Source organism: Phalacrocorax carbo, chromosome 1 (assembly GCF_963921805.1).
Source record: "Phalacrocorax carbo chromosome 1, bPhaCar2.1, whole genome shotgun sequence".
In the NCBI taxonomy this organism is placed as follows: Eukaryota; Metazoa; Chordata; class Aves; order Suliformes; family Phalacrocoracidae; genus Phalacrocorax; species Phalacrocorax carbo.
The window spans coordinates 131284742-131300470 of record NC_087513.1 but is presented as its reverse complement, the minus strand read 5'-3'; the positions used below and the strand labels follow the sequence as shown (position 1 = coordinate 131300470).

Genomic DNA, 15729 nt, shown 5'->3' with positions numbered 1-15729 from the left:
CAAGTTTGGGTAAAAGAATTGGAGGTTATTATTTCCACAACCTGGTTCTCTCTTCCTGCTTTCCAAAAATGAGCGAGTGGAAAATGTCTCAAGAAAAGTGTCGAAACAAACACTTGAAAGAGGATTTTAGGAGCTGTCATATTTAGTACTAATTGCTATGGCCAGTCCAGATGTTCAGAGAAGTTTCAATTGTGGTCTTTTTTTTGTACACTTACAAATTCTGTAACCATGAAAGGTTTCATGTAACTATTAGAATATATCTATTTTTTGGTCATGGATGTAATGTTCTGTTGGTCATACATGGAATTTACATTAGATATTAGAGAAGCTCATATATAGGAATAGTTTGACCCCAAATCTTTTGAGTTCCTTCTCAGACTCCTGAAGTTCGGCAAAATAACCAGTCCTCCCAAATCAATAGTTTTGAAAACCAGCCTACTTCTCTTCTACTTTTATGTGAGGTATCAACTGGAATAGAAATTCTCTAATTTTCGTCATAACATGAGTTTTATCAAATACTCATATCTCCTGATATCAGTCACTCCATTTTAATATTGGTATCGGAAGATCAGTTTATGAAGTACCTATTTGGCATAAAACAAATAAATTAAGTGAAAATTAAATTATTTAACACTTTTATTTAAATACACTTTTCCAAATAGAGAGCTATCAAATTACTACCAAGTAGTTCATAATAAATACATTTTCAGGCTTCTGAACGTTAATGACTATCTTTCAATCTTGCTTCCCTTCTAAGCAAATATGCAGAAGGTCTGATACTAACCAAGAATGAATACTTTATCCCAAGTGCTGAAAGCAGACAGAAACTTGGGTAATGAGAGAAAAACCTGAGAGTCTCATTTCTTGAAAATTTTGTGTTGTGCATACAAAAACGCTGATGTGTGATCATGTGCGTGCAGATAAAGTTGATTACACCATCTATACATGATTACTTTCTTGCTAAAGGACCAAATACAGTTATAGGTCATTGGTTACCTCTTTTGTTAGCGTAAGCCTCCACCTAGAAGTTTTTTACTATGTAGCTCTATTACTGTGCTCTGATCCTAAAAGCATGGAAAGGCATACCCTAGGGCAGATTGCTATTTACAGCTGTGGAGTCTTCTGGTGGACTTTCAGAACTCCGTCAATCATTTCGAAGAGTGTTAAAGTAAGTATAATCCTCATAGCAAGTTTAGTAATGAACAGCTGCAGGAACAGAGGAACTGTTATGGCTGTTCTATGCAGAATGAAATCTCCATTGGCTGATGGGGTGTGAGGCTAAGTCCTCAGAAAGGTAGGGCTAGAGGTAGGCTAGCACCTTTGTTAAAAAAACCAGAAACATAGTGTCCTGGTTTCAGCTGGGATAGAGCTCATTTTCTTCCTAGTAGCTGGTCTAGTGCTGTGCTTTGGATTTAGGATGAGAATAACGTTGATAACATGCTGATGTTTTAATTGTTGCCAAGTAGTGCTTACACTAGTGGAGGACTTTTCCAGCTTCCCATGCTCTACTGGGTGCACAGGGAGCTGGGAGGGGAGGGGGCACAGCCAGGACAGCTGACCCCAACTGGCCAAAGGGATATTCCATATGCCATATGACATCATGCCCAGTATATTGACTGTGGGGAGTTGGCCAGGGGGCAGCCATTGCTGCCCAGGGACTGGCTGGGCATCGGTCGGTGGGTGGTGAGCGGTTGCATCACTTGTTTTTCCTGGGTTTTGTTCTCCTCTCTTTTTTTATTGTTTTCCTTTTCACTACATCATCATTATTAATAACAATAATAATATTTCCATTATTAAACAGTTCTTGTCTCAAACCACAAGTTTTCTTACTTTTGCCCTTCTGATTCTCTCCTCCATCCCACTGGGCGGAAAGGTCAGCAAGTGGCTGTGTGGTGCTTAGTTGCCGACTCGGTTTAAACCATGACACATAGCAAAAAATCCCTTTAATAAATGATGTTTTGTTCCTCTTGAAATACCTGTACTTTGGAGGTTGCTGACAGTAAAGGCAGGCATATATATACCTTGAATATTTTGTTGATATTCTACTTAGACGTGCATTTGTCAGAGGGCTTAGTTTACGTATAATATTAAATACAACAAGCTCAAACATCACATGTTACAGGTGGAAATTATTGCATTCAAAAAAGTGAGGCTCAGGGTATTCAAGGGAGTTTTGATATATGTTGAACATCAAGTGACACCTTGCCTTTGGATAATGGAAAGTTTTTCTAATTGTATTTTGGGCAACCGGAAAGCATATAATTCAGAATATGATTACAGTTTCAAATTTTCTTCAGGAGTGACAGTTTCCGTTTGGGTTGAGGTATTCACCTCCTTAATCTTTTCAGTGGCAGTCTTGTTTCCATTTTATTTATTATTTCGAGTTACTAACAACTTTCTTTAATGTAGAATGCTGTTTTCTGTTTCATTTCATGCTTGCTCTCAGGATTAGTAGGAGAGTTGAATTCTTGGAAACTGGGACAAGATGTATGTGAAAGCAGTTGCTCAAAGCTCAAGATGTATCAGAATCAAAATGCAGTGAACATATGTTGAAATCCAGCCTTGTGGGCGGGTGATTAAACAGTGTCTTGCAGCAAACTTGCTTTAGTACAACTAAATTTCTGGCTTTGGTCTGAATCCATATTTTTAGGGCTCATGGCATGAAAAAGAAGTATTTATATTATTTCCGTATTTGCCACATCATGCAATTAGGCTGTAAAAGGGGAAACACTGTGGTGGCAAACATGAGGACAGGTTGCTTACAGAGGATGTGGGATCTCCCTCTCTGGAGACAGTTGGATCTAGGCTGGAGATGACCCTGAAGAACATGATCCAGCACGGGCTTCAGTGCAAGCCTTGCTCTGAGCAGGAGGAAGGACATGACCTCCTTCATCGTTCTGTGGTTCTAAACACCACTGAGAAAATGGCATTAAGCATTACAAAATAACTGGCTGTGGATTGCATTCAATGATTTCCTAAAAAAAGCAACAGAAGAAGCTTTTTTAGATTTCATCCTCACTTGGGTTTTTTTGTATTAGATATCATGTGAGTTTGAAACTGAATGGCACTGACTAATGCATACTGCTTATAGTTCTTCTGGGTAAAATAAAATAGCTGGTGCTGGTTTTGCAAAGGATGAACCAACTTGAAGCCTGAAATCTGTGTAAAACAATCTAAAGCATTAGCTAAAATCACTGAAGTCAGTTGAATAGTTCCCAGTAACTTCACTCAGATGTAGATTTTGTCCTTAATTATAATTTAATGAGCTAAATTAGAGTAATAACTGAATTTAATAAAACCTTTCTAATTTGCAATATGACATAATGTATGGAAAAATGGCTGGATGTCTGAACTACATGCTGTCTTCCTATTAAAAACTGATACCCCTTCTTTACCCTTTCTTCCCAAAAACTGACTCAGAAGTTGAGAGGTGCAAGCTCATGTTTGCAGGTTCAATTTACAGATGAAACATTTAAAGAGAAAGCTTTTCATATTGCTTTCATCTGCTTTCAAATCACTTATAAGAAAAACAAGCAGAAGTTTTCCTTTTCTGTTTTGGCACTGTGAAAATATTAGTGGAGAAAAGTCAAGCAGCAGAATGGCAATGCCTGGGTCGTGAACTGAGAAGTGCTAAGGTTTTGGGTTTATGCATGCATGTGTTTTTTCAACCACTTTGAATTAGGTAAGATTTTCAAAGCATCTAAGAGGGAGTTATTTTCACACTTCTTTCCGGTCACTCTGTTATTCCTGGGCCATAAAGATCTCTCTTAGTCCTACGCAGGTCGAAATATTTCATGTGACGTAAGCTGGGATGGTGTTGCTGTCTCGGCTTGCTCAGAGATGGTGCTGATTGAATTGATACCCATAGCAGAAAAAAAAGGACAAGAGCCAGGGAATTAAAGCAAATGGGCTTCTTTTTTCTTCCCAATGGAGGCCTATTTTGACCATCTGAGGTGGCAATACAGTTCGGTAGCTTTCTTCAGATGCAGTCTACAAGGGATCAGCACAACTACTAAGTCAGTTAATTTTTTATATTACACTTAACTAACATTGTATTGCTGGTAATTTATCCCCATGGACATGTTAGTATTTGCTGCTTGAGGATGTCTCAGCTGTGAAGCAAGACATCCCTTGGAAGCTGAGCCTCAGCCTCCTGCATGTGGGCTCAGGTGTACAGGAAGCAGGGAAGAGAAAATGGAAAGAAAAGCAGCTCTTTGAATTGAAAAGGGAACCTTGTAAGCTGGGGTGAGGGTTTGTGTTATCTGCTAGGAACAGGATTTGGGCTCACAGATCTGTCAGTGCATTTGCTTAGATTTATTTTTTCAAGTGGCACAAAAGCCTTGATTTTTGGTAAGCCGATATTAGAGGTTGTAATACTCAGACACTGTAATGTGGCCTTTCCTTAGTTTCAGCACTAATACCTTTGTCTATGTAGAAAACTAAAATTGGAAACAACTAAAATCATGTCATCAATTTCTGGAGTGATTAATTACAGAATTATTTTTCTAATTCACTAGAGTGATGGTGATTATCTGAGTCAAATTTTTTTAACAGAAATGACCATAAAGTGTGTTAGTGGGTATTGCCATTTTTAATAAGCTAGGATTTTAAGGAATAATTTCCATCCTGTCTTATTGCCAGGGCAATGGGTTGGTTCATGGGAGTGGATCAATTGAAGGGAAATACTTCCAGTCAAAACCTGGCAAAAAATAGTGTTTTCTGTTTCAGATTATTTACTGGGGAGAGTTTTTTCCTGTTGCGATTTATCAGAATTTTATTGGTGTCTTTAAAATCATTAGGCCCATTTCTGGGCAAATTGCCTGATGTTCTAAAGACCATTGTATAAATGCCTTCACACCTGCATTAGGCAGTGTGTTAATTTGCATATTTGCATATTTATGTCAGGAACCCCTTAATTAGGTGATGTCTGAGGCATGCATGGACTGTGTAGCTTTACTATTATACTAACCAAAGGAAGACATTCCTTCCTTATTTACAGAATGAGAGAAGAGCGACCATTTTAAAAAGAAGCTCCAGTTGTTTTAGCAAACTAATTTGTGGTCTATTTTAAGAGGTTTCACTCTGTATTTTGCTTTAAAACCTTAGGAACAGATGAACTAAAATTGCGTTTTTTCTTAGGCCTAGAGGTCTGTTGACTGGTGTTACTTGGTGATGACTTCAGCATTTGCCATGTTTTACTTCTTTTATGATAAGGGTGTGGTTGAATATAAACATTGTATTTTCACTTCTTCCGTTTTGATTTTCTTGTAGACATTTCAGCAGTCTTCTCTACAGCAGAAAAGTAAAAAGAAGAACAAAGGTAAAAATTGAATTTGTTTTCATGTATTGGTGGGAAGGGAGTTGCCAGCATTAATGTTCATGGTATTGTAGTACCTGAGGAACTAGAACTTGTTAGCTCCAATCCAGCATTTAGTTCAATTGATCATGTTGAGGTGTTATTATTAACGGACATAGTTCCTTAATACTCCTCTACCTGCATAGATATATATATGCTGTTGTCTTCTTTTTTTTTTAAATACTTAAGACTCCAGCCTCTTTGGGCCCATGGCTGATTTTTCCAGCTGTGAGCATGTAATGCCTTATTGCAGCCCTTGCTCATTACCTAAGCTGTCAGGTAATTTATATCATAGTAAATTGTCCTCCTTTGATTTAGAAGTACAAAGTCCTCAGGAACTGTTTGGTTGCAAAAGGAGCTGCTAAGAGAGGTTTTGGAATACCCGTGAAGTACTTAGAGAGTTGTGTTTGGCAGCCAAGTGTGAGAGTACGTGGATTTATATCCTGTGTGCTTCTAATCTGATGTGAAATATTAATTTTGTTGAAAAATACAAATAACAATTTTCCTTATTTTTAAATATCTTGCCTTTCTTTTCCCTATAATGTCTTTTCTTTCTGTGTGGTGTTTTTTTTTTTCTGTTCTCCATAGAATGTGAGGTACTGAACATGATTTGCTTTGGTTTGTTTTGGTATTTAATTTATGGTGCCTTGCATAGACTTTGTGGTCAAAATAGAATGTTTGTAACAATTTATTCATGGCAAATTGAGGTTGAAATTTTTAATTCCTTTTCTTAAGCAAACATACAGTGCTTTCTGGCCAGCTGTCTTTTTGATTTAGTGGATAAGTCAAATGCTTTCACATCAACTCGTTGTCATTTTCAGCTCCTATTCCTGGTAAAAGCAAAAGACGGATCTCATGTAAAGATCTTGGTCGAGGGGACTGTGAAGGCTGGCTTTGGAAAAAGAAAGATGCCAAGAGTTATTTCTCCCAGAAGTGGAAAAAATACTGGTTTGTCCTGAAGGATACGTCTCTATATTGGTATATCAATGAAGAGGTGAGCATCTGTGCTCGTTGTCTCAACAAATACCTTGTGCTGTTGTCATGATTAGTGGCAAGCCAGTGCTTTGAGTGCTTATATATGTGAATAACTTTATTCACCCAAATAATCATACTGAAATTATATTAACTGCCTGACTAGATTTCCATTAAGGTCTGGAGGTATTTGGTCCTTCAAATTCGCCTTTTACTACAAGAGAAATAACACACTTTCCTGTGTCCTGCTCTCAGCAGTTTGGGATAAATCTACCTTCAAACCCTTGAAAGGGAAAAAGTAGTTATTTAATCCTGTCATTCAAGGTTAGTCATGGAAGTGTAAACTTTAATGATGAGCTGCACGGTGTTCCGTGTTTATCTGTGCTAGTGAGATCACCAAAAACTCTGGCAATTAAGGAAGATACTTCTGTTTTCCCAATTGTGTTCTCCTGTCGTTCCTTCTTTGTTGCTTTTGATATGATTTTAGTGCTCATGTATGCTGAACTTAAGAGCAGCAGAGCAGCCCAGCTGAACTGTGTACAGCTTTGATTGTGCAACGTGTTCTGCATTAGTAGATGTTTTTTGCTAAAGCTGATATAAATAAAGCTTTTTGCCGGTGAGTTAGGAAACCTCAGTTTTAAACCCTATTAATCACATCAGTAAATATCCTGAGGTAAGATCATTGCCAACAAGTGGAGGCACTCAGTCCTGGACTCGTTCTTTTAATCACTGCAAGCACTTGCACAAAACCTTTCTAAAATATTGTGATCACCAACTTTTCCCTGAGTAGACAGAAAGCAAGTTGTTCCATGAACAGAGCTACTGAAGCTTGTTTTCCCACAGACTCATCCCATCTGTGCCTTGATCCCAGCTTCAGATCAGTAATGCAGTAGGCTGCTTTTCTCCTTACTAATTAGTCCATCTTCCCCCCAAATTAACTAATTACAATAACTAATTGCCTGAATACATTTGGTCATTCTGTATATTTTCAAATGCTGGTTCAGCTGTGAAATTGTTTGAGAAAACTGGGTATTTAAAATTGTATTTTACACCAAGGGATCTGTCTTACTACTTTGGCAAAAGTCCCAGTGACTTCTGTGGGAGGTTTACCAGAGCAGAGCATACATTAGTATTCCTTATGTAAGAAGCAGGCAAGTGAAAATATCTTTAAGTTTTCATTGTGGTGGGTTTTTTTTCTGACACCTTAGCAGCAGTAATATCTACAACTATCTTTGCAGGATGAAAAAGCAGAAGGATTCATCAGTCTACCTGAATTTAAAATTGACAGAGCCAGTGAATGCCGCAAGAAGTAGTAAGTATGCTCAAAAATAATGCAATGACACAACAGAAAAAGCGTAACAAAGGACAAGGTTTTCCCTTAAAACAGTGACAACATGGACTTCGTTATACTTCGACCATCTGGTTGTATCACCGAATAAGCTCATGCAGAAGAGACAAATTGAGTGTGGTTTCTGTGTGCCATCTTTCCCAAAGGTTTTTTTTACTTTATTGTGAATCACAGTGCTTGACTAGAGTAAAATCAATTAAGAGCAAGACGGCTGCTTGGCTGCTTCTGTCCCTTTATTTTCCTAGTTTTCTTTCTTTTATTTCCTTTCTGCTTTAGGGGTTTTTGTTTGTTTGTTGGGGGTTGGAGAGAGTGTGTGTGTGTGAAAACTTTAAGCTCAATAGTTTTAAGCATAATAAAGAGACCATCCAAATAAAAAAGTGCCAAAGTTCATGTCCAGGCATCAATCTTTAATGTAAACTCCAAACTAGCATCACTTCAAGTTTGCTGACACAGTGTATCCGTCCTGAGGCAGTGTAAAAAAAAAGAGAATGACAGTGGTTTGCTGTATTTTTGAGGTATGACCTAAAGGTCTCAGATAACTTTTCTTCTCTCCTAGCTGCGTGAGCTGCTGTCCAGATTTGTGCCATTGCACAAATCCATTTCTTATTTAGATGCAAATTCAAGTGCATGTAGCAATGTGACAGGTGCATACACCCACAGAGAGATTTTTAGTCATTATTGTTGAAAACTTTTTGCCTTGTCTTCTAATGTTTTTTACTGTGCTTTTAAGTTTATCAAGACTGTGGAATTACTGAAATTTGTACAGAAAAGCAATTGCAAAAGTAAAACGGTATGATTTGTAGTACATACAGGTCTAAAGAAGACGCTGACCTTGTATCAGTTGGTCTACATACCTCTTTAGGATGAATTCTTCGTGATGGTCTCAAAGGGCAGAAAATGAAAACTGCATTTTAAAAGAAAAGATACATCAGCTTGGGCTTATTGTCACGTGTCCTTAGGCTACACTGCTGAAGTGCTTCATTTTTTCTTTTTTATTGGGGCAGCAGCATAAAGTCAACCTATTTCTTAGAATTGCACCCTACTTAATCTGTTTCTTTTACTTGATTTGGTATCTACTGGATAGTAGAACATAAAATGTGGCTATTAAAATTCCTTGCTTGGGTGGTAGATAAAGAAAAAACCTCTAAGAATCCAGACAACAGAGGCTGTAACAATTTTAAGAACTCAAGTTTTGGGTCTCAGTAACTTGATGTTGCCTTTCTAAACTGAGCAGATGTCACTATACATCTGCTTTCACTTACATAACATGGTGTCATGCTCTAATGCGTTAGAGGAATTCTTTTTGTCTCAATTTTACGTTACCTTCACTAGCAGTGACTTTCCTGGATATCAAGTTCATATCCCTGGTTTCTTAAAATCTATTTTCATATATTTACATGTGTGTACACACACAGACATCTATATTAAAAATTGCAAATACAATACACATGAACATCATCACCATTCTTCTGAGACACAATGGATTTTATATATATATAATGATATATATAATAAAATAAAATAATTTTCACTCTCTCTAATCCATTGTGTCTCAGAAAAACGGTGATGTTCTTCATGGACCGTGTTTGCAGTTTTCTTCATTTTCTTTGGGACAGTTACTCATTTTTTTTCTTATTTTCAGAGAGATCTTCAAGCTATTCTCAAAAAATTATTCTTCTGAACTGTAAATTATTAATTACTTCCAGGTACATTTTCTGGATCTTCAAGTACTTCACCATCAATCTTTATCCAACATACTTAAAAAATTCTTTCTAGTAATTTATTTCCTATTATGTATGAAATGCAGTAATTCTCTCAGCCCAGTCATGTTGATTACTTTGGTGGAAAGAAAAGATGAGATGTAATTGCCCATTGCTTAGAATGACCTCAAGAACACAGTGCTGATTTATAACAGCTTTTCCGAAGTCAATCAGCGCATCACATTTTTCTGTTTGAAATGCAGTCATTAGAGCTAAAGGTAATAGCAAGGTCATTGGGATGTGAAAAATCACCAGGAATTAGACCTTTTCTGTTGTATTGAATAAATTGGTCAGGCAATTTTCTGTTCAGAAAAAAATGACACCTATAGGTATATCAGCAAAATTACCCAATACATACAATTATATCCTTAACCGGTGAACTTTATCCAAATATAGTACGTTGCAGGTGACTGTTGGACAATATTTATGCACATATGAGTCAAGCATTATTTAGAAAGGGGTAGCTGAAGAGCACTTTACTTGGTGAAATCTGGCACAATCCTAAAAGTTGTATGTTTATATACTGTTTGGGGCATCCAACAGCTCAGGAAATCTGAACTCATCTCATTCCTTCGTGACCACACTATCTTACATTTTAAAAAAAAAAAAAAAAAGAGTTGTGCCATTACATTTTTATAATTATGTTTTTTCTTTACAGTGCATTCAAAGCCTGCCATCCTAAGATCAAAAGTTTTTATTTTGCTGCTGAACATCTAGATGATATGAACAGGTAAGGAAACCTAGCGAAGTTCAGTGAAACATTCCTTAAATGTGACACTTCTTGAAGCTAGTACTAACACAGTGATAATAAATCACATGTTAATCTAAAAAGTTAAGTTTAATAGCTGAGAAAGCAAGTGCAGAGTAACATTGTTTCTGAGTGGCTGCATATTCTAAGTATTCAATCCATGCAAAAATTACTCCTTTTTTAAACAAAGGTTTGAAGATTTTTAGAAACAAGATTCCCTCTTTCTAAAAAGAAAGAAATACAGTATCTGAAACAACATCCAAATACAATTTCAGAATTCCAGGTTTCTGCTTTTGGCTGTGCGGCACCTGCAAAGGTGCAGTATCTCCAACTCTGCTTCCTAACATACTCCCAAAGACATGTGACGCTTGCTCTGGGGATGCTTCTGTTCTGGCCCTGGGAATGAGAAGTTGGAGAAAGATTTAAAGCAGTCACTGATTTTTCTTCTGCCAGTCTTGAAAAAGGAGGTAGAGATTACAAAGAATGTGTTTTGCAGATTCTCCCTACTGCCTTGAATTTAACCTATATGTTGAAGTGACATTTTGGTCGTATTGAATTTAGTGGGGAAAATTTCAGCAACTCAAGAAGAACAAGGACTTAAGTCTTAGTTCTTTAGGCACTGAGTTTTACTATATCTATTTTAGACCACTTGTGCTATTTTTTCAGAGAAATGATTGAGACTTCAGCACAAAATAAACACAGTTTCTCTTAATTCATTTGAATGGTGAATTAAAAACATGAATCTCATGTCTGCTCAAATATTTGGGGTTTTATTTCATCTATTTTCACAGCATGAACTGGAAATAATTCAGTTCAAAATAACATGCCATTTTCATCATATGACAGAGGGCACAAACAAAAATGTGTTACTGCAACCTGAGAATTCTTCTATCTTAGATACATCCTCTCTGAGCAAAATCGCTTTTAAAACAGAGGAAACGGGAGATAAAACTCAATCCACAAAACTGTTAGTAAGTGCTGTAATCATGGTTTAATCTCTCCTGGGTGTACTAGATTCAGCTACCTGGCAGAGCACCTTCAGGGTACTGGCGGTTCTTTACTGATAATATTTGACTGGAAAAGTGTGCCAATACTATACTATGCTTGTTTTCGTTTAGAAACAGCTGTCTGTTAACTTTTTTTCAAAAGTTCATGCATGACTAAGGCTCACTTCGAAAGTCGCTCCTCAGTTAGAAAACTTAAAACCTTTTTATTTGTTTGTAAAATTTTAGGCTTGATTGTCCTTGATAATTCTGTCAAGGCAGTCACTCAAAATGCAATTTGCTACACAGCAAACAGAATAATGGCATGGTCTATTTGGCATATCCTGAACTACAGCAGTAGATAAATCATTTCTGTCAGCAGGTTCTCCAGTCAGTATGACAAGGCACCTTGTTTCTAAGGATAAAAATTTATATAACTGTTCAGTAATCACAAAGCAGCAGCAAATATACATCAATTCTTTAAAAATATATTGTACAGTCTAAAACCCAGGAACTATAAGATTTTTTACTTCACAGCACAAATAATCTTTTTATCATATTTTGAAATAAGTGCTTATTAATTCATTTAGAACGAGCTTGAGCAAATTTTGATCTGAGTTATACACATGTAAATTTAAAGCAACTCTGTCAAGGTCTATGGAATTACTGGAAATTCTTAGGTCTGAGTTGCCATCAGAGTCTCACCAAGAAATTTTTTCTCTTTGTTTAATGTACAGGAAAAAGTAGTTCACTTTCACAAACATTGAAATAACTCAGTACATTGCAAAAAAGTGGGTTACTGAAAAATAATCTTTCAAATGCAGAGATAATAAAATATTTCTGTCTAAGAGCATTTTGTAGCCTAGCTGAAGTCAAACACAGAATCAAGTTATTAAGTTAAATTAAAGACTGGTTTGATCAATTTCTGGGTTTTTTTGGTCAGTTTTCTGACATACATTCTAATTATGTATCATTCAGTTGTTTCAGTGCTGTTTATACTTAAGCAGAAGAAATGAAAGTAGAAAACTGCTCGTACATAGTCTAACTGAAAGTTCAAAATGGTTCCATTCCTTCATCATCCCTTGTATGAAATGGTTTAGTTGTTTGGCTTTTGTAAAAAAGTGTATGCAGGATATGAAATTTTTGTTTGTGTGTATCCACTCACACAAAATAGGTATTTTAATCTCAGGTAACCGTCACTGTTCACATCTTCTTACTACTTTTATGACTGTGCCACACCATTACGCTGGTAGGGAGTCTGGAGAACTATGATCACTGAACTTTATTGTTGTGATGTCTGAAGTTCCTTTCATCTGCATGGTTGCACCAGCAAAAGTGTTCTTTCTACCCATATATAACATGCTTAGTCTGGGTGAGAAGGACAGAATATCCTTTACTGATGCAAAGTACTGTTTTGCTAGTGTAAGTGTATAGTCATAGAAACATCTTGCTTGGAAATCCATTGTTATTCCCGTTCCTAGAAAATATTGTGATGTAGAAGGCAGTTTGTGTATTTCTACTTGATGATACTCTATGTAACTTTATTTTGATTTTCCATGGTACCTGTGCCTGCTGCTTTACGGACTAACCGTTTGTTCTTTACTCAAAAATCCTGATCTTCCGAACTGTCCATTTTTTAAGTGATGACATATATGACTGCCAGAATTTTATCTTCTAGGCAGGGAGATATGGTCAGTAACTTCATGTGGAGTATTTGTCTGAGAACTTCCTTGACCTGCCGTAACTGAGCTGTCCTCTTTCTTTTTGTGATATGGAGTACTGACATTTATAAGAGTTTTCTTCCTTAGTGTAGCTCTATGATCAAGAGGAAGGATGATGTCAGCTTGTAGTATTTGCACATGAGAATGCCCCTGGAACATCTCGGTGAAGGAGGCCTCCAGATATTCTCCCACATCATCTACAGGCCTCTTCATCCTGCTTAGACTGCAGTTGGGTGCTTATAAACACTGAAAAGTATCCATATTCCCATATAGCAAGTTGTCGTGGTTTAGCGGCAGCTCAGCCCCACACAGCAGCTCGCTCACTCCCCCACCGGTGGATGGGGGAGAGAATCAGAAGGGTAACGCTCGTGGGTTGGGATAAGAACAGTTTAATAATTAAAATTAAAAGAAACAACGACAGAAATGCAATGTAAAGGGGAGCAATGAGAGGCGCAAAGCCCCGGGGGAGGGGGAAAGGGAGGGGAGAGGGGGAACGAACCGCCAAAACAAACGGCACGCGCCGCAGCCGCCCGCCGACCCGACGCCACCCCTGAGCCGCAACTGCCCCCCCTTCATGTACTGGTCACGGTGTCACATGGTATGGAATGAACCTGCCATTGGCCAGTCGGGGTCAGCCGCCCCCACCACGGCCCCGCCCCTCCCAGCCCCCCCCCCCCCCCCGCCACGGCAGAGCGCGGGAAGCTGGAAAGGCAGCCGCTCCCCCACGGTGAGGAGAATTAACCCCTTCTCGTACAAAACCAGCACACAAGTTCATTCTATATCCTCGAGCTTTATGATTAGGGACCATTTGACACCCTGCTTTGACTAAAAGCATTGCATCTATCTGGAGCATGAGATAAGATGAAAACGTTTCCTACTATTCTGAGAGAGTGTCAGTACTGTGCATTCTTTACAGATATAACAGGTCTACAGAAAGACTGGGGTTTTTTTAATCCTGTTCTATGTCTCATAAAATTGTTTTAATCAAATACTGACAAGAAATGTATGCCCTTCTTAAAAAGAAAAAAAAAAAAGAAAACGTAGATGACTGCTGCAACTACCAGTGCTACTGTATTTACTGTCTTACCTAACAAAGAGATTTTATCATTCTCACAAGAAAATTAAAGCTGCATTTGCAGTAAGGAAGGAATATTTTTTTGGCTTCTTGCCCTCTAAAAGTTGCAGTGGCTACCAGGACACAGCACACCGCAGGGAAGAAAGATTTAAATCTTCCCATGTCCTAGGGCTTTGTATCTTCTAATATTCATAGTAAGGGATATTTGTATAACTGTACACATGGAACTTTTTTCCCCAGTATGTTGTAAAGGGTGCATGTTTTACTCCTCTGCCGTTCTGCAGGAGACCTTTACGTTTCCCTGTGATACAAGCCCGGTGCGTTGGATCTCTCATACAATTCTAACCTCAATGATCCGTAACTCTAGCCGTGCTTTATTAAAATAACATTATTTCTTTAACCATACCCACTCTAACCATATCTGAAGAAGCTTTAGCAGCCACATATCAGAAAATATGCAGAAGTCAATATCATTCTTTCAGTTTCTAAACTAGCAAACCACTCAAAAGCCGTGGTTGTTAATGGTTTGCAACCACACCAGTACCTTCTCATTCACCTCAAAGGCATTGCAGATGATATTCCAAACCATGACACAGATCATGACCTGCCAAAGATCATTAAATGTGAAGTCAGTCTGCTGTCTCTGTCTCAGACTGATATATATTTCCTGGGTTCTCAATAGATTATAATTTTCAGAAAATAACATTTTTCTGGAAACAGTCATCTACCGTAGCTGTAAGCAGTATCAGTTGACTGTCAGTTAAGTGTTTGTTAATTTAATTGGTTACCTCACTCTCGCACACACTTAACACAAAATACTATTTCATATTTAGGACAGAATGAAGTTTTCCAACAGGAGAAACTTTTTAGTCGTATCTTCTACTGTTTTGTGATCAGCAGCCCTATCCAAAGTGGTTCAGTAGGTGGCTGTTCCCTGCTGGCTGCGCTGCTGTGTGTTAAGCCGTGAGCTGAATTGGGAATGTGAAATCCAAAATAGGCGAGAGGCAAGCGAAGGGCCACCTCCACTGTCTGCTGTGCCATTTGACAGAGCAGGTGCTTGTCATCTTGTGCTGCTTTACCCTTTGGACACGGACAAATCTGTGGCCTTTGCTGGTTCCTCAGCAGCACAGGGCTGGAGTGCTTTGGGTGAGGTTCCTGCCTCAGTGCCTCTGATTTGGGCTGGCAGAGCTGTCGAGACAGCTGAGCTTTATTCCCCAGAGAAAGCCTTCACATATCAGGAATGTGAACCTAAAAGATAGCTTTGTAGTGGGTCACCTTTCTGCTGTGAAGATGTGAAATCATTGCTGAGACACAATTTGTTGGATTTCTGTTCCTATGTGTATATTTTTATAATTGTATGGCACTTCGTAACAATTACAACTGAAATTTTAAGTCTCTCCTTCAGCTTCCCTATTATCTGGCAGAAATTTTGATTGAATGCTAACATGAAGCATTCTGTAATCATTTCAGGAGTAAATCTCTAGCTTTCTTCCCAATGTACAATGTTTTATGGATCATTAATGTGATTTACAGGTCATACATGTGGTCATGGTTTGTGGAAGGGCAGTGACAGGAGCTAGTTTCAAGGAGAGCCACTGTATTTTATGATCTGGTGCCTGCTTACTCTGCACTGAAATGTCTTGCAGGCTGACATGCAGGAGGGATTACAAAGGTGTATCCCTTGCTGAGACAATACTATGTCATGTTTTCATGCATACAGTACGCAAATGAAACCCATCAGGCATAGTTTTCTGAAACAAGGGTTT

At 38.0% G+C, this 15729-nt stretch overlaps 1 protein-coding gene across 6 annotated transcripts in view; it reads left to right on the top strand.

Moving 5' to 3' along the window:
- CNKSR2 (connector enhancer of kinase suppressor of Ras 2) overlaps positions 1–15729 on the top strand; it is a 225188-nt gene that overhangs the window by 158154 nt on the left and 51305 nt on the right. For all 6 annotated transcript variants that reach the window (XM_064474342.1, XM_064474359.1, XM_064474335.1 and 3 more), the window contains 4 exons: positions 5272–5320; positions 6178–6350; positions 7567–7640; positions 10095–10166. In XM_064474342.1, the coding sequence (XP_064330412.1) occupies positions 5272–5320; positions 6178–6350; positions 7567–7640; positions 10095–10166 (368 nt within the window). The remainder of the gene's footprint in view (positions 1–5271; positions 5321–6177; positions 6351–7566; positions 7641–10094; positions 10167–15729) is intronic.